The following is a 25,727-nucleotide window of genomic DNA, read 5'->3' on the forward strand; positions in this document are numbered from 1 at the left end:
GAATCCATAAATAAATTATTACACTAAGAGGCTTTGGCAAGAAATCTGGATTCTATATCAATACATAAAATTATCCACATTTTTATATCTCAGACATGGAAAATGAATTAAAAAAAAAAACATTTACAGTAGCATCAAAAATAGAAAGTTTGAGGAATAAATCTTATAAATGATTGTAAGACTTCTACACAGGAATGTCTAAAACTTTTTTGAAAGAAGTCAGACAGGGAAAGACAGATACTGTGTGGCTTCACTTCAATGTGGCAACTAAAAAACACAACAAATGAACAAACAGAACAAAACAGAAACAGAGTTATAGATGCAAAGAACAAACAGGCGGTTACCAGAGGAGAGGGGGCTGGGAGGAGGAAAGAAATAGGTGAGGGCGATTAAGCGGTACAAACTTCCAGTTGCAAAATAAATGAGTCACAGGTATGAGAGCTACAGTGTGGGGAATACAGTCAATAACTAAGTAATACCTTTGTGGTGACACATCATAACTAGACTTATCCTGGTGATCATTTTGAAATGAACAGAAGAAAAATCACTATGTTGTGTAACAGGAACTAACATAGCGTTTTAGGTCAATTATACTCTAAAAACAAAGAAACAACCATACAAACAATTCATAGAAACAGAGATCAGATTTGTGATTACCAAAAGCAAGGGGTGCGGGGAGGGGGAATTGGATGAAGGTGGTCAACAGGTACTACAAACTTCCGGTTCTAAGATAAATAAGTACTAGGGATGTAATGTACAACATGATAAATATCATGAATACAGCTGAATATAATGAACACAGCTGTATGTATAACATATATATAATATATGACACATCTGTATGTTATATACGAAAGTTAAGAGACTAAAACCTAAGAATTCTCATCACACACATTTTTTTCTATTTCTTTACTTTCATATTTATATGAGATGATAGACGTTCACTAAACTTACTGTGATAATCATTTCACAATATACGTAAGTCAAATCATTACACCATACACCTTAAACTTGTATGGTGCTGTTTGTCAATTATATCTCAATAATTGAGAAGAAGAAAAATTAAATTAAAAATTTTTTTAAAGGGTGAAGACTGAACACAAACTGAGAGAAGATATCTGCATCATTTACCACTTACAAAAATCTACTGGCCAAACCAAAGTAAGCGTTCCCACTGACCAAGGAAAGAAAGACAGACAAGCCAGTGTGAAAACTGTAAAAAAGTCTCAAGCAGGCACTTCGCAGATAAAGAAAACTGACTAATGAATAAACAAATGAAAAAATGCCCAATTTCATTAGTAAACAACAAATGCTAATTAAAACAGCAACGAGCTACTGCTACACATCCACTGGAGGGGAAGAAAGTAAGACGTCTGAGAGTCCCAACAGAGCCCTGTGACCCACAGTGTCGAAAATATTTACTGTCTTGCCCTTCACAGAAAAAGTGTAGCTCCCTGGTCTAAGATACTGTTAACATTCTATTCCTCCATCTGGATGGTGGTTACATGGTGGCGTACAATCTGGGATACACGGTGACTACACATTATACACACTTATTTAAACTACACATATACATTATACATATAACACATATTATAAAACATGTATGTTAAATGTGCATATATACATACATATTACATATACATAGTTACATATATATGTTATTTTTATATTCCACTGTAGCGTCACAAATTAGAAAACAGTTAAGCTTTAAAAAGTTAGGCCTGGGGCTTCCCTGGTGGCGCAGTGGTTGAGAGTCTGCCTGCCGATGCAGGAGACACGGGTTAGTGTCCTGGTCCGGGAAGATCCCACACGCCGCGGAGCGGCTGGGCCCGTGAGCCATGGCCGCTAAGCCTGCGCGTCCGGAGCCTGTGTTCCGCAACGGGAGAGGCCACGGCAGTGAGAGGCCTGAGTACCGCAAAAAAAAAAAAAAAAAAAAAAAAAAAAAGGTTTGCTGAAGAAACCAATGAACTTATTTTCCAAAAACACCTAAATAGCAATGAGCATATTAAGCTGCCCCCAAATGGGATGACTCCTGTGTACTTCTGAGAATGCAGCTGGAGGTGTCCCCAGCAGCGCATGGGGGAGCGGAGAGCCCCGTGACTCTATGTGAAGGTCACTAGATGACTAAACGCTGAATCCTTGTTCAAGTTCAAACACGGTTTTACTGGAGAATACATCCTTTTGGATATTAGCAGGTCCTGTTTGGCAAATTCCCAACAGAAATGTGGCAGAAGGGAGACTCCACGCCTTTGGTCACCTTCACCATCTCTAAATGCTGGGAACCAGAAGTGAAGAGCTGGGATGGGTGCACCGAGTGAGAACAGCCGTCTCATCTCCAGTTGGTCCGGTGGGAATACTGCTGATCTTATTTAGGTATTATACTTTCTGCCGATTTAGAATTCAGAACTAATTCCTTCAGTGCTTTAGTTAAAATGAACTGATAGAGTGGCAGAGATGTCCACATGCGCAGGATCGTTTAGTCCTGTGGGGGCCAGTGAGGTGACACGATGCTTGATTCTGGACAAAGCGCGTCCTCTTCCCGCCAGGCTCAGTCCTAGAAGAGCTGGAGGAGGTCTCCGCCCCATAGACGCAAGGCTCCTGGTTTAGCAGCACAGCACCCTGGGGTCCCCAGGCCTCCTCCACACATAGTTTGGGGTCCCGCACGACATCAAGGATGAAGGTGGCTACGAGAGGCCATGCAATCGAGGTGGAGTGAGAGTCCACACTGACGGGGAGGACGTCACCCAGCCAGGAGGCCGGGACAGGAGGGGAGGGGGCCCTGCAGGGTGTCGTGGCGCCGGGGGTGGAGGCGTTTCAGGAAGGACGGACTGAACAAGGCAGAAACAAAGGCCTCCACAGCCTCTGGCCACTCCCAGCGGTCTGCTCCTTCCAGCACCCATCTGCTTTGTTAATACTCTGTCACCTCCCCTGGTTCGTGAGCTCCGCCAGGCAGGAGCAGACAGGCCTTGGTTACCACTGAACCCGGTGCACAAAACCCTGCGCAGTGAGTCTGTGCTAAGTCAAAGCGGGGTCGGATGAAGCTGCGAAGGGCCCTGGCCGTGGCCCTCGGGAGTCCCTGGAGTCAGACCACAGGGCGGGGCTGCTCCCATGAGGGGAAGGAGGGCAGGGCAGCTGAGAGGGGAGGCACGCTGGGGAGAAGGGGCTTTTTCTTAAATAGGCTTGAGAGAGTTTGAAGGCCAGAGAGAAGCAGGGATGGGGCGGGCACGCGGTAAGGCGGTCAGGTGGCCAGCTCTGCCCTCTCCCCGGCTGGCGCTGCCGTGGCCTGTGTGGCCGCTGCTTACAATCCAGAGCTTGCCCTGCACTCCGCGACCCAAAGGACTGCTCTGGAAGGCTGGCCCGGCCTTGATCAGTGCGACCCAAAGGACGGCTCTGGAAGGCTGGCCCGGCCTCGATCTGTGTGACCCAAAGGACTGCTCTGGAAGGCTGGCCGGCCTCGATCAGCGCGACCCAAAGGACTGCTCTGGAAGGCTGGCCGGCCTCGATCAGCGCGACCCAAAGGACTGCTCTGGAAGGCTGGCCCGGCCTCGATCAGTGCGACCCAAAGGACGGCTCTGAAAGGCTGGCCGGCCTCGATCAGTGTGACCCAGAGGACTGCTCTGGAAGGCTGGCCGGCCTCGATCAGCGCGACCCAAAGGACTGCTCTGGAAGGCTGGCCGGCCTCGATCTGTGCGACCCAAAGGACTGCTCTGGAAGGCTGGCCCAGCCTTGATCTGTGTGATTTGCCGGCCTGGGCTGGCACAGTCAAGGCTGTGAGGCAGCCCGGGTGCTTAACAGGACTTAAAAGCTGGACTTCTCATCGGGCACAGGCCAAGACAGAGCAAACATAGATAGAAAATGACCACATGAAACAAAGTGGAGACATTCTTCAGAATAGTGTGAAAATACTTCCGTAATGCAGGATACAAATACTTTTTTAAATGCAGTTTTTGTGTCCTTGTTGCATTGAGAAGTGGTGACCCCATATCCTAGACCTCAGGATGACCCACGCTTGCATTTCAGATCTACTGTCCTGCAGGTACAGCTGCCATTGTTAAGAGTATGTTTCCCATCTTGACACCAGCATCACAGTTTACACAATTGCACATGGAGGGTATTCACCTTCAAACTATGCTTTCTATAATTTTAGCAAGACAGGAAGAAATACCTCTTTAAAAAGCATGTTTATAACTGTGTAAAAACAAGAATGATAGCATCTTACATTTTTCATTTAAAATTTTAACTCATATCAAACCTGAGATAAAGCCAGCAATTTCAGTCCATGTGACTCTTAAAATTACTTATTTTTCTAAAGATCAATTGACCTTGAATGTGAGAATTTATTTTGAAAAAGTATTTTACGAAGAAAAGGAGTCCGTAAATTGCTATACAAAGTTGCTTTGCCATCTTAGCGACTGGATGGAAAATAGCTCCCTCATCACAACGATCCTGGAACATTGAAATCGATTCCCTTTCCTTTTAAGGAAATAATCATTTTCTTACCTTAGACAAGTCTGACCATCTGGTTTTTGCTTTGGTAACAAGATACTGATGAGCCTGTTCACAAGCTAGTTCTGAATCTGCAACCTTCTGTTTTGGTCTTAAAAGAAAAAAAAAAAGAATCTGTTTAAATTTAATGGACTCATTAATCTCCCAAGGGATTCTCCTACCCCGGTTTGTTTCAAAGATAGCTGTTAAAGTCTGCTATTTCACATCTGGTCTAACTTAATTCTTAAAATACAGTCTTATTTCCCCAGCTGCATGTTAGGGAAATCTTAAATTTTAGGAGTACTTGCTTATTTCCAGATAAATGCTGTTCAACTTTTCCTGCAGTTCACAAAACAAAAAGGGCTCATTTATTCCCAGAGGGATAAAAAACACACTATAACATTGTCTTCAGATGAAGACAACTAAAAACTTTTATTTCTGAACGTACACGTTGGTGTGATCACGCAGACCAAAGCTAACAGTCCAGGAACACTGTGGGAACGTGACCTACAGACTCAGTCTCAGCTCATGTTCAAAGCTTAGGTCTGTGGGATGTAAAATGATCAAAACTCTGTTTAGTCACAGAACGATGGGCGCCAAGGACACTTTAAAAAAAGACTGTGGCTAGGCCTCCACGGGGCACAGTGAAGACTGTGGCTGAAGGAGTTTGGGGTGCCCTGGATTCTTCCAATCACTAAAACAAATTAGGGGCGCGTGAAACCCTGTAAAACCCTTTGCCACTTCTTTCTCCGCGGTCGCCTTGCTTGGAACCACGCTTGCGCACAGGCACGTGGGTGATCAGTGCATCTTGCCTGAGGGCGAGTAAGGGGGACACCTGAGCGAGGCCCCACAGGGACCCTCACAGGAACTTCCCCTCAAGGGAACCTGGAAAACCAGGGTGGGGACAGCACACAAGCCCCATGTCGCCCTTTTAAAGAAGTGGCGTTATTCATGCTCCAGCAGGTGAGCTGCTCGTAAGGAAAAAAATCTAAAGTCAACCAGGAGGCCGCCAGTTGAGAAAATGCAACAGTCAAAGGTTTATGTGATCCCCAAAGACGCGGCTTTGTAGCTGACCCTTTGTATGTGATGCCAGGTGGGGAGCACTGTGGTTTTAGGGTAATCGTGGCCTCCACAAGCTCTGTGACCAGTCAGGCTGGAACTACCGAATCTGGGTTTTTTTTAGAGGGGTCAAGTCGCCTGCCAAAATTGCACAGCCAGTACTGGGAATCCTGGCACTGAAACTCAGGGCCCTCCCATGCCAGAGGAAAGCCTTTCTCACCGTTGTCATTCCGTCTGAAGCTACAGTTTTGGTAGCCCCTCTACCTTCACTCCTCAGAGGAAAGGATCCATTAAATATTACATTTCACAGAGGTGAGGGCCACCCATGGTTTTTACACGCGCAGGATCTTCTTTTCACTGAACATGTCTATTTCAATTCAACCGGAGCAGTTCTGCTGAGCACCACTGAGTGCCAGGCACTGTGTGAGGTCCTGGGGAAAGTGAAGCCTGCAGCGTCCCAGAGAAGGCCCTCCTGCAACATTGCACTACTGTCCTACATTTTAAAAGCAGACAGCAGGACACAGCACTGCAACCAACAAATCAAGCAGTAATCATTGCTCTTCATGTGGCTTCTCCTTTAAATCCTTTCTAAGAAACTCTGCTGCTGGTCTCAGCTATCCTGGACCACTCCTCAGGTCCCCTGATGACTGACAGTGCTCCGTACGCACTGATCACCAACAACACCGTGGCCCTCATTACCCCAGAAGCCCACACTGTGCTGTTGACCCATGTGTCACACGGAAAGGGTCTTATTCAGACCAGCGCTTCTTTGGTGATTTACATAAACTTTGACTCCTGTGGTTTGGCAAACAAAAATTCTTGCATTTCCTCAGTGGGCAGGTGCTGAGGACCCGCTGCAGCTGGGCGGGGTCTTCTCCCTCTTCCCATGTCGCTGCTGAAATGGACCAAATGAGGTCATGCCCACTTTCATTTTCTCTCCTGGCAGATGCCAGCTTGTGGGGAACACAGGTGAACTATGGTGGCACACCTCCCCTGACTGAGACCCCCCCAAATACACACAGTCTTTAAATTCGCCAGTTGCTTCTATATCACCAAGTCCGGGGTCTCTGCTGGCTTAACGTGTGACGCTGTTAACCATCTCCCCCTCTCTAGTCACCGTCATGATGCTGCTCTTTAAATGACACCATGGGTTGGAACACCCACCACCTGGCAAACGTGTGCCCTCAGTGAGTGACTCGCCCTCTCTGTGCCCCCTCGACCACTCCCCTCTCCTTCCACCCCAAAGCTTATGTACTCTTCTGAGAGGTCATCCCCGCTCCTATCCCCAGCTACCACCTGGATGCTGTTTGCCCACACTTCTGTGCCATTAGCACGGTAACCTCACGTGCTTCTCCATTCCGTCTCCAACTGTCTACCGGACTTCACAGAATCATGGAATTTCAAGGGTGGAAAAGGATCCAAAGATGAAGCAGTCTAATCTTCTATCATTACTTTACCACTAAGGTTCTGGAAGGTTGGGTGGATTATGTTGCATTTTCACAACTATTGTTTAAAAGGACTGTAGGTCCTCACGAGGCCTATTCCCCTGCCTTCACCGTTAGGGGCCTCGTAAATCCTGTCTGAACCCAGAGGACGCACCTGGGCTTCCCTCAGAAGGATGGAGATCCTGAGAGGCGTGTTCTATCTCTGCAAAGTCAACTCACTATCGAGCTGATCTCACTGTCTAGACACAGGTCCAAGCAGCCTCCCTACCCAATTCCTTTTCCAGGCTATGAGGCTGGATTATTTTTCTTAGTGACTCGTGCTCAAACCAGGAGCGCCTACCTATTTCCCATTCATTTCTCCTCGGTACCATTTTATATCCTTGTCTCCTCTAGAGAGATTGGAAGGTTTTTCTGTGGCCTTTTCCAGAAGTTACTTATTTTCTCTCCTATTGTCTGCCTCTTTAGATCTTGACAATCAGTCAGATCCAGCCTTCCTATCAGCCAGACTGTCAGTCACACACAATGTGCTGCTCTAAGTCCTACAAACACAATGATGAGCATGGTGAACAGAAACCATGTCCTCAAGGAGCTCATCCTGTGATGGCAGGAATGTACAGCAAACACATGGAAAAATAAGTGAATCAGACAACTTCAGCTACTGAATGTGACTGAGAATGACGGACCAGGGCAGGGTCCAGGGCACTTCAGCCAAGAAGACCAGAGAGCAGGGACTCCTTGAGGCATGAGTGATGACCCAGTTAAGATGGAGTAGACACACATACTTACTTCATCCTGTCTCTTCCACTGGTTACAACCAAAAACTCTAGACAGAATACAAAAAGCAACTCTCTGAAGAGACAGTAAAAAGTAAATAATAGGAGCCTTATGGAGAGGGAAATCAAAACTTGAAGAATGACTTACATAATGGTGAGGTTCATGGGCTTTTTTCCTCCCATATTTCCAACTTAAGGGCTGCTTAAAGGCAGTCCTGATTCTGGAACTGTGCAGTGGATATGGACAGAAAAATCTCCCAAAGAAAGTCTGTTTTTCTGACCGAAGAACTAGGAAGGTGAGCCCCTGAAGTACAAAGAGCATGGGGGAGTCCCCCCTTTCTTGTCTCTTTTTACTGTCTCATTCCTGATCTGGGGCAAGCCCAGTTACAAAAGTGCACTTCTATGGTGGTGTCAGCAATAGTATTGGCCAAGTAGGTGCCCACAACGGAAATTCTTCTCTCCAACCAGAGGAGACGGTACAAGGCGTCCCTGTGCTCAAGGAGGATTGGAGGAATCCACATCACTTTCTCTTTCTCGTTTTCATCTCACCATGTTGGCCTGGAGGGGGACCCAGTCAAGAGAAGCACTCAGTAGCACAGAATGGCTAAAACCTAAGATTGTCCAACCAGAAGAACAAAAAAGGGGTCCCTGAGTGCTGGAGAGTGTGGGGAGAAATCATAGAGAGGGCTAGAAAAAGGGACGCCCAAATGAATGAAGGAAGTTCCAGGTTCACCTGTGATGTGCACATGTGTGAAATTAACCCAGAGCAGCACAGTGAAAGCTTTGAGAACTTTACTACAGTGTAGTTAAGACTGTCTCCTGTGTGCTGCACTCATGGGGCTCAGCTGATAGAGCTACAATGGCTTTGAAAACTGAACCGATGTTGAAACCACAGAAGGCAGGTCAGAACTTACACTCTGAAACTAAATGGACTGATTGCCTGCCTAAAAAAGATCAATCAGTCAACGCATTACCAAGGATGTTAACAGGACCAGAGTGTCACAACACAACATTAAAAATGTCCATGACACAGTCCAAAATTACTCAATATACAGAGGACCAGGAAAATCCCAACAATTTTCAAGATAAAAGACAGCAAGCACCAACTCCAAGATGACCCAGATGTTGAAATTATCATATTTTAAAGCAGTTATTATAACCATGAAGTAAGAGTACACATTCTTAAAATAAATGGAAAGACCAGTTCTGAGCAAAGAAATTGCAGTCAAAAAAAAAAGAACCAAGCGGAAACTTTAGAACTGGAAAAAACAACAACTGAAATAAAATTTTCACTGGATTGGCTCAAGGACAGAATGGAGATGACAGAGGAGTGAGTCAGTGAACTTGAAAATAGATGATTAGAAATAATCTAATCTGATCAACAGAGGAAAAAGAAAGAATATATCTCCAAGGACTATGATAGGGAGACCTGTGATACAAAAACAAAAGGTCTAACACCCATGTCACTGGAGTACTGAAAGGAGAAGAGAAAAAGATTGGTACAGAAAAAAATTTTAAACTTCAGGAAATAATCGCTGAAACCTGCCCAAATTTGATGGAAAAACAAATTTACAGATTCAGGAAGTTCAGCAAACCTCAAAAAAGATAAACTCAAAGAAAATCATGCTCAAACACATCATACTAAAACTACTGAAAACCAAAGCTAAAGAAAAACTCTTGAAAGCGACCTGAGACAAATGACACATTACAGAGAGAAAACCACTTGAATGACTGTAGATTCCTCCTCACAAACTGTGGAGGCCAGAAGACAATGGAACAACATTTTTAAAGTGTTATAACAAAAGAATTGTCTACCCATAATTCTATATCCAGAAAAAAAAAACTGTTAGGAATGAAGGAGCAATGAAGATATGCTCAATAAAGGAAAACTATGATAACTTGTCTCCAGCAGACATGCTAAAAGGAGTTCTTCAGGGGAAGGAAAATGACAGCAGAGAGAGACACTTTTGAGCTTGAGAAATAAAAGAAGAGAAGCAGAAATGGTAAATACAAATATACTTTTTCTCAGAGTTTCAAAACACATGAAGCATAAATTGATAAAAATGGAAGGAGAAATAGACAGATGCAAAATTATTGTTGGTGACGTCAACACTCCTCTCTCAGTAATTGATAGAATAGAAAATAAGCGAGAACCTAAACACTATAACCAACTTGATCTTATTGACATTTATAGAACCCTCCACCCAACAACAGGCCAATATACATTCTTTTCAAGATACATGGAATGTTCACCAAGACAGATGATTTCTAGGGTCATGAAATGAACCTTACCAAATTTAAAAGAATTAAAATCATACAAAGTATGTTATCTAAACTGAACAGAATTAAACTAGAAATCAATAACAGAAAGATAGTTGGAAACCATGGAAATATTTTGAAAAAAAAAACATACTTCTAAATAATCCAAGGTTTCAAGAAACAGTCTAAAGGGAAATTAGAAAATATTTTGAACTGAATGAAAACAAACACTATAACATATCCAAATTTGTGAAATGCAGCTAAATCAGTGCCTACAAGGAACCTGATAGCATTAAGGGCTCATATAGAAAAGAAAGAATTCAAATAAAAAATCTGAGTTTTCAGCTTAAGAAAATATAAAAGGAGGGCAAACTACAGTTGATCCTTGCACAACACAGGTTTGGACTGCACGAGCCCACTTATATGCTGATTTTTTTCAATAAATATATTGGAAAATTTTTTGTAGATTTGTGACAATTTGAAAAAAATTCACAGATTAACCACATAGCCTAGAAATATTGAAAAAAATTAAGAAAAAGTTATGTCATGAATGTATAAAATATAATATACGTAGATACTAGTGTATCCTTACATAGGCATAAGGTGAGTGATATTTAATATAAAATTAATATGTTAGTTTTCTTCCTGTTTTACAACTTTGCTTTCAAAGAATTATATTACCGTACAGTGTGCTTCTCTCTCTCTCTCTCTCGTATTGGAGAAATTGTGTATCAGCCTATCATCACAGGCAAATGGGTTTTTTTTAGAGTAACGATTCCAATACTATATTATGAATATGATTGGAATACTGTATGCTATAAAAATTTTATGATTCATTCTTTACTGTATAGGCTAGGCTACCATGAAGCAATTATATCGATTACACCACACCCCCATAAAGCAATAATACTGCTGCTTCTTTGTTAACAATGCATGCATCGTTATACCTCTAAACAAATATGAATTTCTTTTTCACATTATCTTTCCAGTTTTGATGTCCAGAGTTACACACCAAAATGTATGACGCCTGCAGTGTTTTGTACCATATGAGACAATATTGATATGGGTACTGACAGACAGATGATTTATCTTGTAAAAGACAATGTAAACTTACAGTATTGATAAATACAGTACTATAAATGTATTTTCTCTCTCTTATGACCTTTTTTTAAACATCTTTATTGGAGTATAATTGCTTTACAATGGTGTGTTAGTTTCTGCTTTATAACAAAGTGAATCAGCTATACATATACATATATCCCCATATCCCCTCCCTCTTGCGTCTCCCTCTCACCCTCCCTATCCCACCCCTCTAGGTGGTCACAAAGCACTGAGCTGATCTCCCTGTGCTATGTGGCTGCTTCCCACTACTTATCTATTTTACATTTGGTAGTGTATGTAAGTTTCTTATGACTTTCTTAATAACATTTTCTTTTCTCTAGCTTGCTTTATTGTAAGAATACAGTATGTAATACATATAACATACAAACTATGTGTTGATTGACTTTATGTTATTGGTAAGCTTCCAGTCAACAGTAAGCTGTTAGTAGTTAAGTTTAGGGGGAGTCAAAAGCTATACACAGATTTTTGACTGTGCAGGGGGTTGGCGTCCCTAACCCCTATGTTGTTCAAGGATCAACTGTATACTTAAAGCAAGAAGAAAGGAGAAAATAGTAAAGAATAGAAATCAATGAAATCAAAACAGAAAAACAATAGAGAAAAAGAAATGAAACATAAAGCTGGTTCTTTGAAAATATCAATAAAATTGATGAACCTTCAGCTAAATGAATCAAGAACAAACGAGAGAAGACATCAACTACCAATATAAGAAATGAAAAAAGGGACATCACTAAAGACCCCACAGATATTAAAAGAATAGTAAGGGAATACTATGAACAACTTCATTTTTATGAATTTAACAACTTAGATGAAACGGACCAATAGTTTAAAAGACAAAAATTACTAAAACTCGGTCAAGAAGCAATAGAAACGCTGAATGATCCTATAACTATTAAAGTAATTAGATTTGTGGTTAAAATTCTTCTGACAAAGGAAACTCCAGGACCTGATGATTTCACTGGTGAATTTTATCAAATATTTAAAGAAGAAATAGTGATTCTGTATGATCGAGAAAATAGAAGAGTGGCATTCATGACTTTTATTCTTTCTTAGAGGTCTTCCAAAAAAGAACAAACAATGTATTTATTTTCTTTATGAAATAAAACTCCTATCTTGCAATTACCATGTGGGTCCACTGAAACCTCTTAGAATATGATAGATCATGGGATCTTAGTGATCTTGATTTAATCATACTAGATCTATTTCATTATTCCAAGAAATAGTCAATCATTGCTCATTAATTATTTCCAGCTATGCTAAAAAAAAGGAGACTAAATAATAAGAAGAAAACAAAAAATGATGGCATCTCCTAGCAGGATGATACAATATTGCAATGAATCACCACTATTACATCATCCTTCGGTTTTCTGATTGCACTGCTCAAAGTGTAACAGCATCTTTCAAGAAGGTAAAAAGAAGACAGTGACACCATCCTTGTCGTCTTATGTTAGCTTTCACTGAATGTAGTTGATTGAGAATTCTTATTTCATGCACAAGTGGCAAAGGGAAGAAAACTGAGATCAGGAAATGTTTCGCAATTATTAGATGAACCAGAAGATGATGGTGAACTTGATCATATAAGCCAAATCTCTTGATGACTGAGTAAATGATACGTGTCTAAGAACAACAAGGAAATTTGTTATTTTCCTTTAGTTAGTCATTCATCAGGAACGACTGCATCGTACAATATTTTGTGACAAGAAGCTGACCATCTAATTCTGCTAAAAGGACACTTGACAGTATTCTTTCATCTCTGATGATGTACATGTACCAAAATGTACTTGATGTGGGTTGTCAGTAGATAAATGGACAAGGCCCGTGTGTTTTAAACAAGGGAAAAGATTGGGAGGGAACAGATGGTGTAAATGAAACAGGTCATTGGACCAATCACTCTAACTGGTATTTACACATTTAAAAATGATGTGCAGTTATGAAGCAAACGAAATGGTCTTCCTCTCTTTGACAAAATTATGAACCTTCAAAGTTTTCAGAAGTAGTGCATTTTGATGATGCAGGTGGAAAGTGAAGGCCCGGAAGGCAGAGGGGCCCCACTGAGAGGGCAGGATGGCTTCCAATAAGGCAAGGCATCTAGGTTTGGCTGGTGGAGAGTGAGGCTGGGGAGGGTGAAAGAGGCTGAGCTCTCCAGGCAGAGGAAGTGGCCCCTCCCCAGAGGCATCCTGGGTTCCAATCTCTGTCCACCGCCCATCACCTGGGTCCTTTTGGACAAGTCACTAACTTTTCTCTAGGCCCCAATTCCTTCAACTGCAAAGGCAGGAGGTGATGCCTCCTTAAAGGGCTGTGGGGTATGGAAAGATATACCTTCATGAAACACAGGTATGGGGTCCGGCCATGGGAAGGCTTGGCTTTCTAAAGCAGTGCCTTGGTTGGGGTCTCAAAGCTCGCTCTCCACCAGACCCTTGGAGCCCAAGCTGGGTCTCCCTGGAGCCCACTGCTTCCTCTACATCCATCCTCTACTCTGGGGCTGCTGAAGGATGTTTCTACGGCACAATGTGACCCACACACTCCACAGCATAAAATCCTCTCCTGCCTACTGACCAAGCCTGGCACTCGAGCCCCGTCACATCTGGCCCTCCTGCATCTCGAGGCCTCCTCTCCCACTGTGCATGCCACTTCTGAATACGCATCCTCTCCCCATTCCCTCAATGTGCTCCACACTCCCACCTCTGTGGTTTTGCAAATGCTGTTCCCTGGCCTTGAACCACGGTCTGGTAACCTGCACCAGACGAACTCCTACTCACACCTCAAGACCCAACTGAAATGTCCTGCTTTTTCTGTGCACCTCAAGCAGGCTTAGCCTCTTGCCTCCCTGTGGCACTTCAGACATCCTTCTATTTCTTTATTTTTGTACGTGTCGCAGTTCAGCCCCGAGCCCCTCAAAGGGAGTGTTCATCTCATCCATCTTTGTACCTCTGAGTCCTGGGGCGACGCTGAGCACACAGCAGACCCTCAGTAAATGTGTGATGAATGAACAAATAATACAGCTAAGAAGGTGGAATCATTTGGATGGGAAGATTGCGCTTTGTGGTTGAAATTTTCCATATCCATTCTGCATACATTCTCCAGAAAGTTCTTTCTGAAGGATATTTTTGTGCTTTGTTCTAACATTAAGCAATCAAGTCTCATATTAAAGCTCCTCATAAATGGAGCAATTGGAAGCAGGTGTTCAACTCACGTGTGACATGATCGTTTCACTTAGAAAGAGACTACAGTCGTTTTCTTTCTCACTGGCTTTTTAAGTAGAGACAAAATAAAACCAGCAAATTCAGAGGGAAAAATTAAAGTGCAAGATCAGAGGGCCTCTGCAGCCTAGCCAAGTGCCCCAAAGTCCGGCTCAGTGACAGGGGCTTCTGGGGGTTCCCCCTTCCAGGGGTTGCCCTTGCCGGGTGGAAGGGGCACTTGCCTATAGCCCCTGGGGGCTGGGAGTACGTCAAGGGCAGAAGGACCCAGTGAATGCCACTACTGTGTTGTATCACTGTAGCAGCAAATGCAGTGGATGGTAACGTTTCAAAAAAATATTAATAGTGTACTTATAATAATTGGTAAAGGAGTGGCTGAATGGCTACTTCATTCATGCCTGTCAACAGATCTCACTGGAGAGCAGACTGTGACACGTCCCGGCAAGATGGGAACCCACTACCGCTTCAAGGAGCAGATGCTCTTACTGAGAGAAGCCAAGGAGACAAATGGAGTCACAGCTCAGCTGGACGCAGAGATTTTCCTGCCGTGAGTGAGGCCAGCATTGGGTGGCCGGGGGTCTGGTGGGGAGCATTGACTAGGAAAGGGCTGGAAGGGGTCCTCGCACCTCCCAAAGCAGCTGGCACGGCTGAGCCCAAATTTATAAAAAGAAAACTATACAAGTATATGTGTGTATTTATTCACATAGAAAAAAGACCGAAATGACAGTATCCATCAGTTACCATAAGGTGTTCTGTGCTTCCCCAGTTCATACCTACTGCCCAGGTTAACGTCTCAGGCCTGGAGGAAGTCCACGTGTTCTCCTGACAAGCACCGCACCTCCCTCTGCATACGGTGTCCCCAAATGTCTTGGAAGGCTGAGCAACACGTGTATATATCTGACCCAAGGCTCATAAAAAGAAAAACAGATATGTATATATTTATGTGCAAAGCAACAAGACCAGGATGATACACTTTGAAATACAAAAATGACGCTCACAGGTGCTTAGATCAGGTGTATCTTCTAACCTGTATCTGCATTTTCTAGTCTTTCTACACTGTGTAATTCTGAATGTGATTTTTCTCGAACTAAGGAAAAGACAAAATAAACAGCTCCTGGGGGGCAGCTCCATCACCTGCACCCGTGTGTGGACACAGCGTTAATGCTGACGCATGCTGCTCTCCTACCTAATGAGTCTCTGAGGCGCGGTGTCTTCTATTCTGAACCGTCTCTTCTCACACAAATTTCGAAATTCGTGGAAATTTAACGTGACGCTGAGCCTCAAGCCAAGAAGGCCCAGGAATCGCTCGAAATCCTCGTCCTTCAGGTGATGAAGGTCGTGCATGGTGACGATGCCATCCCTGTCCGTGTCCATCTTAAAGAAGGCCGCGTAGGGGTCCTAGAGTCAAAAACGCAGCGTCAAAGCCTGTCCCCCAGAACCTGACGTCATCCCCCCACCCCTGCCCCCCGCGCTGTGGACTCATCTCCAAAGTGAGGAAGGAACCGTGTTTCAACTTGGCATTTTGGAGATTTCACTGCTCCAGGAATATCCTTGCCATGATTTGCTCTCCCCGGGAAATGATGAACTATGTCCTCAGGTACCCTCTTTTAATGCAAAGAGTTCAGGAAAAGGGACAAGAAAGGTGTTTCTTTCCCTTCTGCTCCCTCGGCTTCTGGAACCGGTACTTCTAGTACCAGAAGTAAGAATGAGCACGCTGGAGCTTTCCAGGACATATAAAAATCTTGCCCTCAAGTATTTATACAACTTTCATAATGTCTGGCAACTTCTGTCCACGGGAAAGCCAGTGCTGTGCTGATCTCACCCTGAGTTGCCGCCCAGAGGCTGGGCCCTGTTTTGATGCCTGTGCTGAAGGCCCCGCCTGAAATCTGCCTCTGTCTGCAGGTCGTGCTGCACGAGGGCGGTGATTCCCATTTTACAGATCGGGAAACAGAGGCCTGCAGGGAACTTGTGCTCGAGGCCAGGCTGCACAGCTCAGGGCACACACTGGAGGCGGGTTGCTTAGTTTCAAAGCTCAGCTCTGCTGGCTACTAGCAGAGTGACCAAGGGCAAGAGACTTAACCCTGCCAGGCTTCTCATGTGTAACGGGAGGAGTATAAAGTCCCTGCCTCCGGGGTGGTTGTGAGGATTGAATGTGCTAACGAGGTGAAGCACTTAGGAGGTGACTGACAGGTTTCCTAAGGGCTCTAAAATGTTGTTACTATTACTGCTGCCCGAGGTCGGACAGCAAGTGCCCGGCAGCGGGATCTGAAGCAGGTCTGTCCGGGCCAACACCCTGCGGCCCCCGCCAACGCTCCTGTGTCAGGCTAGGAGAGCTGCAGCTGCTGTGGCCGCAGAACCCCTGTTGCCATCAGCCCCTGAGGCAGTCCCACCCGCGGATGTCTCTGGGTACTTCGGAGGCCCCGCCTGTACCTTCACGTCCCAGGACCCTCCACAGAGGTCATGTAAGGCAAGCCCTGCCGTGACTCGAGTGTCCACTTCAAACCTTCTGGGATTTTGTGGCAAGATCTATCTGTACTCACTCACTTCTTCTTTCACCAAAAATTACTCAGCACTGACACATGCAATCACTACACTAAATACGGTGGGAACCGACTTCAAGGGCTGCCCCTACCTCTCAGAGACGCCACTGTCCAGCGGCCTCTTCCCCAGGAGCACAGCCGGCCGGGGCTGCGGGCCCATCTCTGTGCTGCTGATTCCCTCCACGCCACAGCTCCAAGCCCTCGCACACCTCCAAACCCCCGTCTCCAAAGGCTGTGAGGCGACTCCCCTTGGATGTCAAAACAAGCAAGGCCGAAATCAAACTCCTGGCCCACGCGAGACCCAGCTCGTCCCCCATGTCCTTCCCGCTCGTCCTCCGGGTCCTTCCAGCTCGTCCTCCGGGTCCTTCACAGCTCATCCTCCGGGTCCTTCCAGCTCGTCCTCCGGGTCCCTCACAGCTCGTCCTCCGGGTCCTTCCCGCTCGTCCTCCGGGTCCCTCACAGCTCATCCTCCGCGTCCTTCCCGCTCGTCCTCCGGGTCCTTCCCGCTCGTCCTCCGGGTCCTTCACAGCTCATCCTCCGCGTCCTTCCCGCTCGTCCTCCGGGTCCTTCCCGCTCGTCCTCCGGGTCCTTCACAGCTCGTCCTCTGGGTCCTTCCAGCTCGTCCTCCGGGTCCTTCCCAGCTCGTCCTCCGGGTCCTTCCCGCTCGTCCTCCGGGTCCTTCCCAGCTCGTCCTCCGGGTCCTTCCAGCTCAAGAAGTGGCAGCGTCTTCTTTCTGTTGCTCAGACCGCAAACCTAGGGAGCGTCCCCGGGTCCTCCCTTTGCCTCACACCCCGCATCCAATCTGCCCACACAGCCATGGGTTCAGAGCTTCACTTCTCCCACTTCCACTGCCTCCACCTGGACCCAAGGCTCCTGGGCTTCCCGGCTCCCACCCTCGCCCAGCCCCCTATTCTCACAGCAGCCAGTGATACCTGCACAGCTCAACCCAGTGCACGTCGCTCCTCTGCTCCACCCACGGCACTCAGGGTCCAATCCTCAATCCTGACTGTGGCCCCAGCCTCCTACCCCTCTGCCCTCATCTCCTCCCCGCTCACCCTTGCTGGGTTTTTTTTGGGGGGGGGGGTGCACGACTCTGTCAGGTACACGACTTTGATCTTCTTGGGGTCAAACTTGGGCAGCATGGTGGAGGCGGCTGGTGTCAGATGAACCCCAATTCGGGACTGAAGAAAGTTGCACCTTGGCCTCCTCCGAGCCGAGAGCCGGAAGCTACTTGCTGCTGTTGGAACATGCCAAGCCTGCCTCTGGCACTCCAGGGATTCTCCACCAGACCTGCTGGGCCTTTGGTCTCTGCCCGAATGCCACCTCTCCAGGGAGGCATTTCCTGTCCCCTCTGTACAAGGGCACCACCCTGATGGGTCTCCGGCCTCTCACCCTGCTTTATTTTTCTTCCTAGCCCGTTTCACCACCTGACACTCTGGAGACTCACGTGCTGTCTGCTCCACCTCTAAAGGTAAACGTGGGCTCTGATCCATTCCTCGTGACAGCTCCAGTCCAGAGAGCAGTGCTTAGGAAACATCCGTGGAGTGAGGCTGGGTATGAACGATGCAGCAACTATTTCCTGGGTACCTATGTTGCACCAAGCGCCCTGCTAGGTACAGGGACGTACTGATAACTGGCCCCTGACATCAAGATTCTCAGGCCAGTAGGGAAGAAAGATGTGTAAGCAAATGACAGCAAGTCAGTGTGATAAGTGCAGCAAAAGGCGGGGGGGGGGGGGGGGGCGGGGGGGGCGGGGAGAAGTGCTCTGACGCAGCCCTAATTGCTGGACTACAGGGACAATCTAGATGCCATGGAAACCCATATTTATAATCTTCACAAATTTAAAACATTTACTCATTCCCTGAATCTCAGTCTTTGACTTCCCAGCATGAAGACTCCTAATTTTATTGGAGCCAATACATGTTGGAGTGAAAAGGATATTATTTCAATTCCTGGCTACGACATTTACTAGGTATGTGGCTTCGGGGAAGTCTCTCCCCATCTCTGACCCTCCGTTTCTTCATCTATAAAATGCGAACGCTAGCGCCTACTTGATAGGCTAGTTGTGGGGACTGAAACAACTGAGGCCGTGTAGGTTCACTGCCTGGCATGTAAAGTGAATTCTCTTATGCATTCAACAAATACCTATTTGCATGGCACGCACCGTGGTAGCCAGTTGTGTTATCGTGCCTTGACGTCTCATGGAATTACAAGTCCCCCACATTGCATGCCGGAAGGTGAGTGGACAGCAGCAGACCTCCCAGCAGGTCTGAAGGGCCGGAGGGAGGACCAAGAACTTAAGAAGGACCAGCGCTTTGGTAGGAGTTAGCTGGTCACAGAGAGAGGAGTGACAATCCAGGCAAAGGAGTAGGATGTGCAAGGCCAGGAAGGGGAGGCTGGGTGCTGGCCGGAGTGTGACGGGAGGAGAAGGGGGGTCGAGAGGGGCCAGAGAGGGGCTGCAGACCAGCCAGGCAGGACCCGGGCTCATCCTAAGAGAAAGGGGACACTCTGACCAGAGCTGCGTGTTGGGATCACCCTGCAAGGTCAGGTGTCCAGGACAGATTGTGAAGTGAAAAATGCAGCGGCAGAAGCATATGTATAGGAGACCCTATTTGTGTGGGGACTTTGATCCTGCTTGTTTTTTTTAAATATACTGAATATGACTTCACAGACATGCGCCTGAACCTGCACGGACGCTGTCTAGAGGGTGAGGTTGAAGGTGAACCCACAAGGGCCACAGGAACCTGTCCCCAGGTCATGTCCCCAGGTCACCCAGGGGGTCTCTGTGCCTGCTTTCCTCACCATAGTCAGGGACAGGGGACGCCCCTTGTTTGGTCACAATGAATTATCTCCTTCGACTGTTCGTGGTCTTTGGCCTGGGCTATGAGGTTGAGGCTGCCTTACTCAACTGTGCTGTTGTCCGTAAACCTAACTGTGCTGAGATGGACTCATCTGGCTACAAAATCGCTGGGCAGACAACAGCAGCAGCAGGATTAATAGCATTTTCAACTAATACAAAATCGTTTCTTCATTATTGATGGACAGAGAGATTCAAGAATTTCTCATGAATAGGAGCTCAATAAAAGAAATAAAGTGACGGTACTTCCCACTCAACAATCAATACACAGTCTTTGGGACTTCCCTGGTGTCGCAGTGGTTAAGAATCTGCCTGCCATTGCAGGGGACATAGGTTTGATCTCTGCTCCGGGAAGATCCCACATGCCGCAGAGCAATTAAGCCCGTGCACCTCAACTACTGAGCCTGCGCTCTAGAGCCCGTGCGCCACAACTACTGAAGCCCGCGCGCCTAGAGCCCGTGCTTTGCAACAAGAGAAGCCACCGCAATGAGAAGCCCGTGCGCCGCAATGAAGAGTAGCCCCCGCTCTCTGCAACTAGAGAAAGCCCGCGCGCAGCAACGAAGACCCAACGCAGCCAAAAATAATAAATAAATAAAATGAATAAATTTATTAAAAAAAAATAGACACACTCCTTGTCCCGTTTACATATACACGTGAGGGCAACGAGCAGCCCCCCAGGGAACCTGGATATAACCAGCACCCGAGTCTGTATCACGCAAACCCTGGCAATTAGGGGTTCACGTCTTTGTCTTATCTACTAGGTTATAAGTTCTTTGCAGGATGGGTGGGTGTTGGTGAACGTTTTTAGTTAACTATTTAAAATAAAGACCATCTTAGGAAATACGGGACATCTGAGCGCCGTAACCAAGCTACACTGATGATAAACGTAGGAAGGCGGTGGCGCCAGCAGGGAGCTTGGCCTCCCCGTGTCCCCAGGGGAAAGGAGAGTTGGGAGGAGACAGGCGGGGAGGGGCCAGAGCAAGGGGCCTGGGCTGCCATGGGTGAGGCCGCAGGACAAAGGCAGCAGCGGGCGATGGCCACCCGGCCCTGCTAACCAGCACGGAGGGGCTGCTGCCCCCGTGCCTCTGCTTCCCCTTCTGCCCTCTCTCCCTCCCGCCAGGCTCTCCACCCCGTAAACGACCCCCGCCTGCTCCGTGCTCTTCTCCGCTGGGCATCACATTGGATGAAATAATGAGGACTAACTCTCCCCCTATCTGCTTACGGCGACCATGTGTTTTCAAACCAAGAATTAGGACGTACAGTCTGATGGCTGGACCGAATAGTCAAAGTCAGAACCATGCCGCAAATCCGAGCTAGACAGTCATCATAAGTATATATTTTAAAATGGGAGCTCAGTAATAACCAAAATGAATCTCCAATTGGCAGTCCACGCGGGGAAGATGTTTCAAGCACAGCAAACTCTGGATGCCCTGCCCCTGGGGGCTGGCTCCACCCACAGGGTGCTCCCCAGCTCTCCTCCCCTGGGCTCACTGGATTTTCAGCTACTGAGGTGTTTGCCCCTGCACACCCTGGGGTCTCCACACCCTGGCGAGGACACATTCTAACTCCCTCGTGCCCTCTGCCCCATTTCGTAGCTAATGTGGTCGATTTATCAATTTTCCTTCCCACTTTAATGACCCTCTTTTACTTCTCAACACAAAAACATTTGAGGTCATTCCTGCCTCTGTGTTTGAATGGCTGCTCTTTCTCCTGTCTTATCCATTACAGCTTCTGCATGCAAACCACGCCTCGGTCACACAGACCTGCGAGCTTTTCCCTAAAGCACATGACCTGTCTGCCACCCGCCTTAAGCAAGCCCACTCTTCTATTTTTCACTCCCTTCTTTTTCTGGCCAGCACATGCTGAGGGTTTAAGATTTGGTTCAGGGGTCACCTCCTCCAGGAAGCCCTCCTTAATGGGTTTTTTCCCCTGTGCTCCCATAGCACAGTACCGGTCCCTCTACGGCAGCCAATCATGATGTGTCGAATTGTCTGTTGACCATCTGTGTCTTGGGCTGGACTGAGCTCCCTGAACAGGGCTCCCATATTTCAGCCCTAGCTTTTAGCCGAGAGTCCAGCTTATGACATGTAAGTGCACAATGCTTGTTTGGTGAGTGCAGGAGTAGAGTGGATGGAATGCCTGAAAGCATCCTGAATTCACTGTAATTTGGGTTGTTATGCCCCTTCCCACCCCTCCCTGTCTTGTGAGGAGGGTCTCCTTACTTCTCCAAGGCCTTTGAGGGGCAGAAGGCAGACCCAGCAAAGTGTCAGCAGGGAAGGGCCTCGGGGAGGGGAGGGCATCGCAGAGTTAAGCCCTGTCCCGGGAAGGGGAGAAAAGGCAAGCCCGAGTCTGCGGACGGAGCGCTCTGTGTCCCGACGAGCAGGACGTGCTGGGGCCGCAGGGCTCACACCCGCTACTGCAGCTGAATGGCTGCGAGTGAGGAGAGGGTAGGAGGGGTGTCTGGAGAAGCCAAGCGGCAGAGAGGTCATGATTTACCCGGAAGGATTCCTTCAGTCTCCGGGGGAACTGTCTCAGGCACTCTTCAGCAGTTATAAAGTAGCCGTCCAAGTTCCCTTTGGAAAGAACTGGAGTCTGAGATGAACTCACTTCTGGCCCGTTCATCTTAGGATCTGAAACAACGACATCAATCCGGGGACTTCCCTTAGTGGCGAGCACGGCTCTTTATTTCTATGTCAACACTTGACTTCTTCGGTCCCCAGGCCTGTTAGAACACTATACAGTACTACAACCCCGCGGACTGAACCTAGCATGAACTCTCTTATGATCTTAGACATGTCCCCGTCACCACGAGAAGAACCTGTTCTCCAGACCACCAGGGCCATGCTCCTGCCCAGCACGTTTCCTGTCTGGCTCCTCTGTCCGTCCTCCAGGGCAGGGACCACATCTTGCCCATCTCTCCATTCCCAGGGGCAGAGAATGAGGATTCCTGCCTGTTCTGTTTCCTAGAATCAGGTTCTAAACACAGGAAAGTGTAATTCAGTCATGAGGCAGGTCCTGACCTCCTCTGTGCTAGAGGTCTCTGGACAAGTCCTGGTCTTTTCAACAACCCTAAGAGGTACAGTCTCTTCTTGAGCCCAGTTTACACACAAGGAAACCTATTCTTATGCCCATTCTCCAGATAAGGGGATGGAGGCTCCCCTCCCCAAGGTCACGGGGCTCACAGACTTTACAGCTAACCCAGGCCCCTCGGGTTCCAGAACCCAGCTGGTTGATTACTGCATTAGGCCCTCCCTCTCTCTTAAAACGGAGGAAGGAGGTGTAACTTCCACCTCAACACCAACCCATTTCCATCAGGTTGTGACACTTTGAGTGTGGCCTTGTCTAAAGCCAGGCTACAACCTGGGACTTGGTTTTGGACGTGAATCTCTGCACATGTCGCACCCACAGCCCCCCTGCCCCCCACGTGGTCTGCAGGATGGGCAGCGGGCAGGGTGTCTGGAGCCTGTGGGCATCCTTGAGTCCAGCCCAGAACCTGGCCTCTGCCTTACCCCCACCTGGGCCTGGAGTGGCCTCCCTGGGCTTCGCTATGCCTGGCAGATAACACGCCCCCCCCACACCCCACTGCTTGATCCCCTCTGCCGTGTCCACGCCCAACCCCCCAACGGCCTGGAGCCGCCATCTTCCCCCACCCTCAGCATCTGGCCATATGTTGGGGGGACTGATGGAGGGCAGAGAAGGGGAAGGAGGGTAGGGAGGAAGCTGCTGAGTGCAGTGCTCGCTCTGTGACAGGCTCACCACCCCGGGACCTCAAGCGAGTGACCACTCACCCTGGGCTCCGATATCTCTCCTCAGCGACGGATGCACCCAGGCACCGGAAGCACTCGCTAAAATAAACGGGGGTTTCTCCAAGAAAGTCAAAACACGTAGCCAAAGAAAGTGTCAAAATCCTAAACTTCCATGGCTTCCGAGTTGTCTTTTTGGGGGGTGTGGGACCTCTCTCCCTTAGGATCGTCAAATGAATCGGTGGGGGGGGCGGTGGTGTTGGATGGGTGAGGAGTCCCAGCGGCCAGCTTCTCTAGCGAGGCCCGCCGCACCGTCCAGTCATCTCCCAGGCCAACCCCGGGGAAGACGGCAAAATGCAAATAGGGCTCCGGGTTCCGCCCCATCCAGCCTGCAGTGCATTGATATATCCATGGAGTCATGCATATATATGTGTGATTTCTGCAGCCTTTCCAGAGGGCTTATTTGTCTACCTAAACTTCAGTAAGAGTGGAGACAAGGGAGGGGAGAGACGACAGAGCCAGGAAGCGGGAGGCTGGGTGCTGGTCATCCGCCTGCCTGGCGTGCGGCCGGGAGAGCAGATTAAAGAGCAGGTGGTGATCGGGAGGCCCCGCCTCCAGCCCGGACTCCACGGTGCCCAACAAATCTCCTGACAACCATGTGGGTCCGGGACGGCGCTGGGGCAGGAGGGGAGGGACAGTGGCCGGGTGATCCTGGGCGAGTCACTGGATCTTTCAGCACCTCTGCTCCCTTATCTGCAAAAAGGGAGGAAGAACATTTGCCTTGCTGGTGCGTGGGTGTCACTAATGACAGATAACCAGCATCTATGCTTCGGAGGAGAACCTTAAAGGACACGAGGTGTGATTGGAGAAGCACAGGCTTGGGAGTAAATTGTAGAAACCATTTGGGCTCCTACTATTTGCAGAAGGCCCTGTCCGACAAAATTCTGCACTCACGGTGCGGCTGAGTGAAAAAAAAAAAGGCCAAAACACAAAGAAAAAGTTTTTTTAAAATGTCTGTTTCAGTCTTAGGACTCACACACCGTTTCAACATCTTAGCTCACACTACTTCAGCCCCAGCAGCCTAGTGCACTACTCGGAAAGACCGGCAGGGCCACGGGTGGGAGACAGGTTTGCACTTGGCCATTAGCTACCTTCAAATCCTGTTGCAAAATCAAGATAACTCATCCCTTCTTTCTTATATCCTAATTTTGCAGTCAGCAGAGCATACTGATCGTCATCCATCAGCATTCCGTTATCTTCCAGGACCTGACAAGGAAGACAAGCGAGGGGAGAGGCCGTTAGGTGGTCCCGGGGTCCCTGCCAGCCGAGCCCGTCCAGGCCTGCGGCAGGCTCACCACCATGGCCCCTGTGCTCCAGCCTGTGACTGTTACTTGTCTGCCTCCACCCAAGGCCTCCCTGCGGGCGAGGCCCAGGGTCCTGGGGTTGGGGCCCAGTGCCAGGCTTGTCTGTTGAGCGAATGAGTGAACAAAGAGACGGGCGGGTGGCCGGCCTGGCTTTGGTCGGTCGGCACGGCAGGCACTCGGGGCCGCAAGCATCGCTGCAGACCTTTTCCCTGGCCATGCCGTCCAGGTCTTCAGGTTCACGCTTGCTGTGACAGCAGTGGCTTTCAAGGCTCATAAGTGAGATTTATATTCACATATATCCTAGGAAACATGAACAAGATAAAGCAAGGCGGCTTGAGGAGGGAAAACTAGAATTTTGATCGAAGTCTCATGATGGTCCACAGTTTACTATGTTTTTTTGCAGGGGGATCCATGGACACCCCTTTTTTCCTCTCCTGGTGTGATCCACTCACTGAAAGTTATCCGTGATCCCTTCATTCCAGTGCACATAACCTACTTTTTTTTTTTGCGGTATGCGGCCTCTCACTGTTGTGGCCTCTCCCGTTGCGGAGCACAGGCTCCGGACGCGCAGGCCCAGCGGCCATGGCTCACGGGCCCAGCCGCTCCGCGGCATGTGGGATCTTCACAGACCGGGGCACGAACCCGCCCTCCCTACATCGGCAGGCGGACTCCCGACCACTGCGCCACCAGGGAAGCCCCACATAACCTACTTTTTATCAACGGTTTCTACTTTGTGTGAATAGAAAATTCACACCCCTGGTGGGCAGGGGGTGGGAAGCAACTGAGGAAACACACTTCCCTGCATTGCAAACTGAAGCAGAATCATCTAGATGACTCTTCCCAGGAGACGACACCTTCCTAGGAGAAACTGATGAGGTGGGCT

At 47.9% G+C, this 25,727-nt stretch overlaps 1 protein-coding gene across 1 annotated transcript in view; it reads right to left on the reverse strand.

The window, feature by feature from the left end:
- The window catches only part of EFCAB6 (EF-hand calcium binding domain 6), a gene marked incomplete at its 3' end in the record, with an annotated part of 172,103 nt that overhangs the window by 64,940 nt on the left and 81,436 nt on the right, over positions 1-25,727 (reverse strand). The window contains 4 exon segments of the mRNA XM_082850474.1: positions 4,504-4,600; positions 15,527-15,738; positions 22,234-22,367; positions 24,632-24,746. Coding sequence (XP_082706600.1) covers positions 4,504-4,600; positions 15,527-15,738; positions 22,234-22,367; positions 24,632-24,746 — 558 coding nt within the window.

The sequence above is a fragment of the Leucopleurus acutus genome (assembly GCF_964270905.1).
Source record: "Leucopleurus acutus genome assembly, chromosome: 11".
NCBI classification, from domain to species: domain Eukaryota; kingdom Metazoa; phylum Chordata; class Mammalia; order Artiodactyla; family Delphinidae; genus Leucopleurus; species Leucopleurus acutus.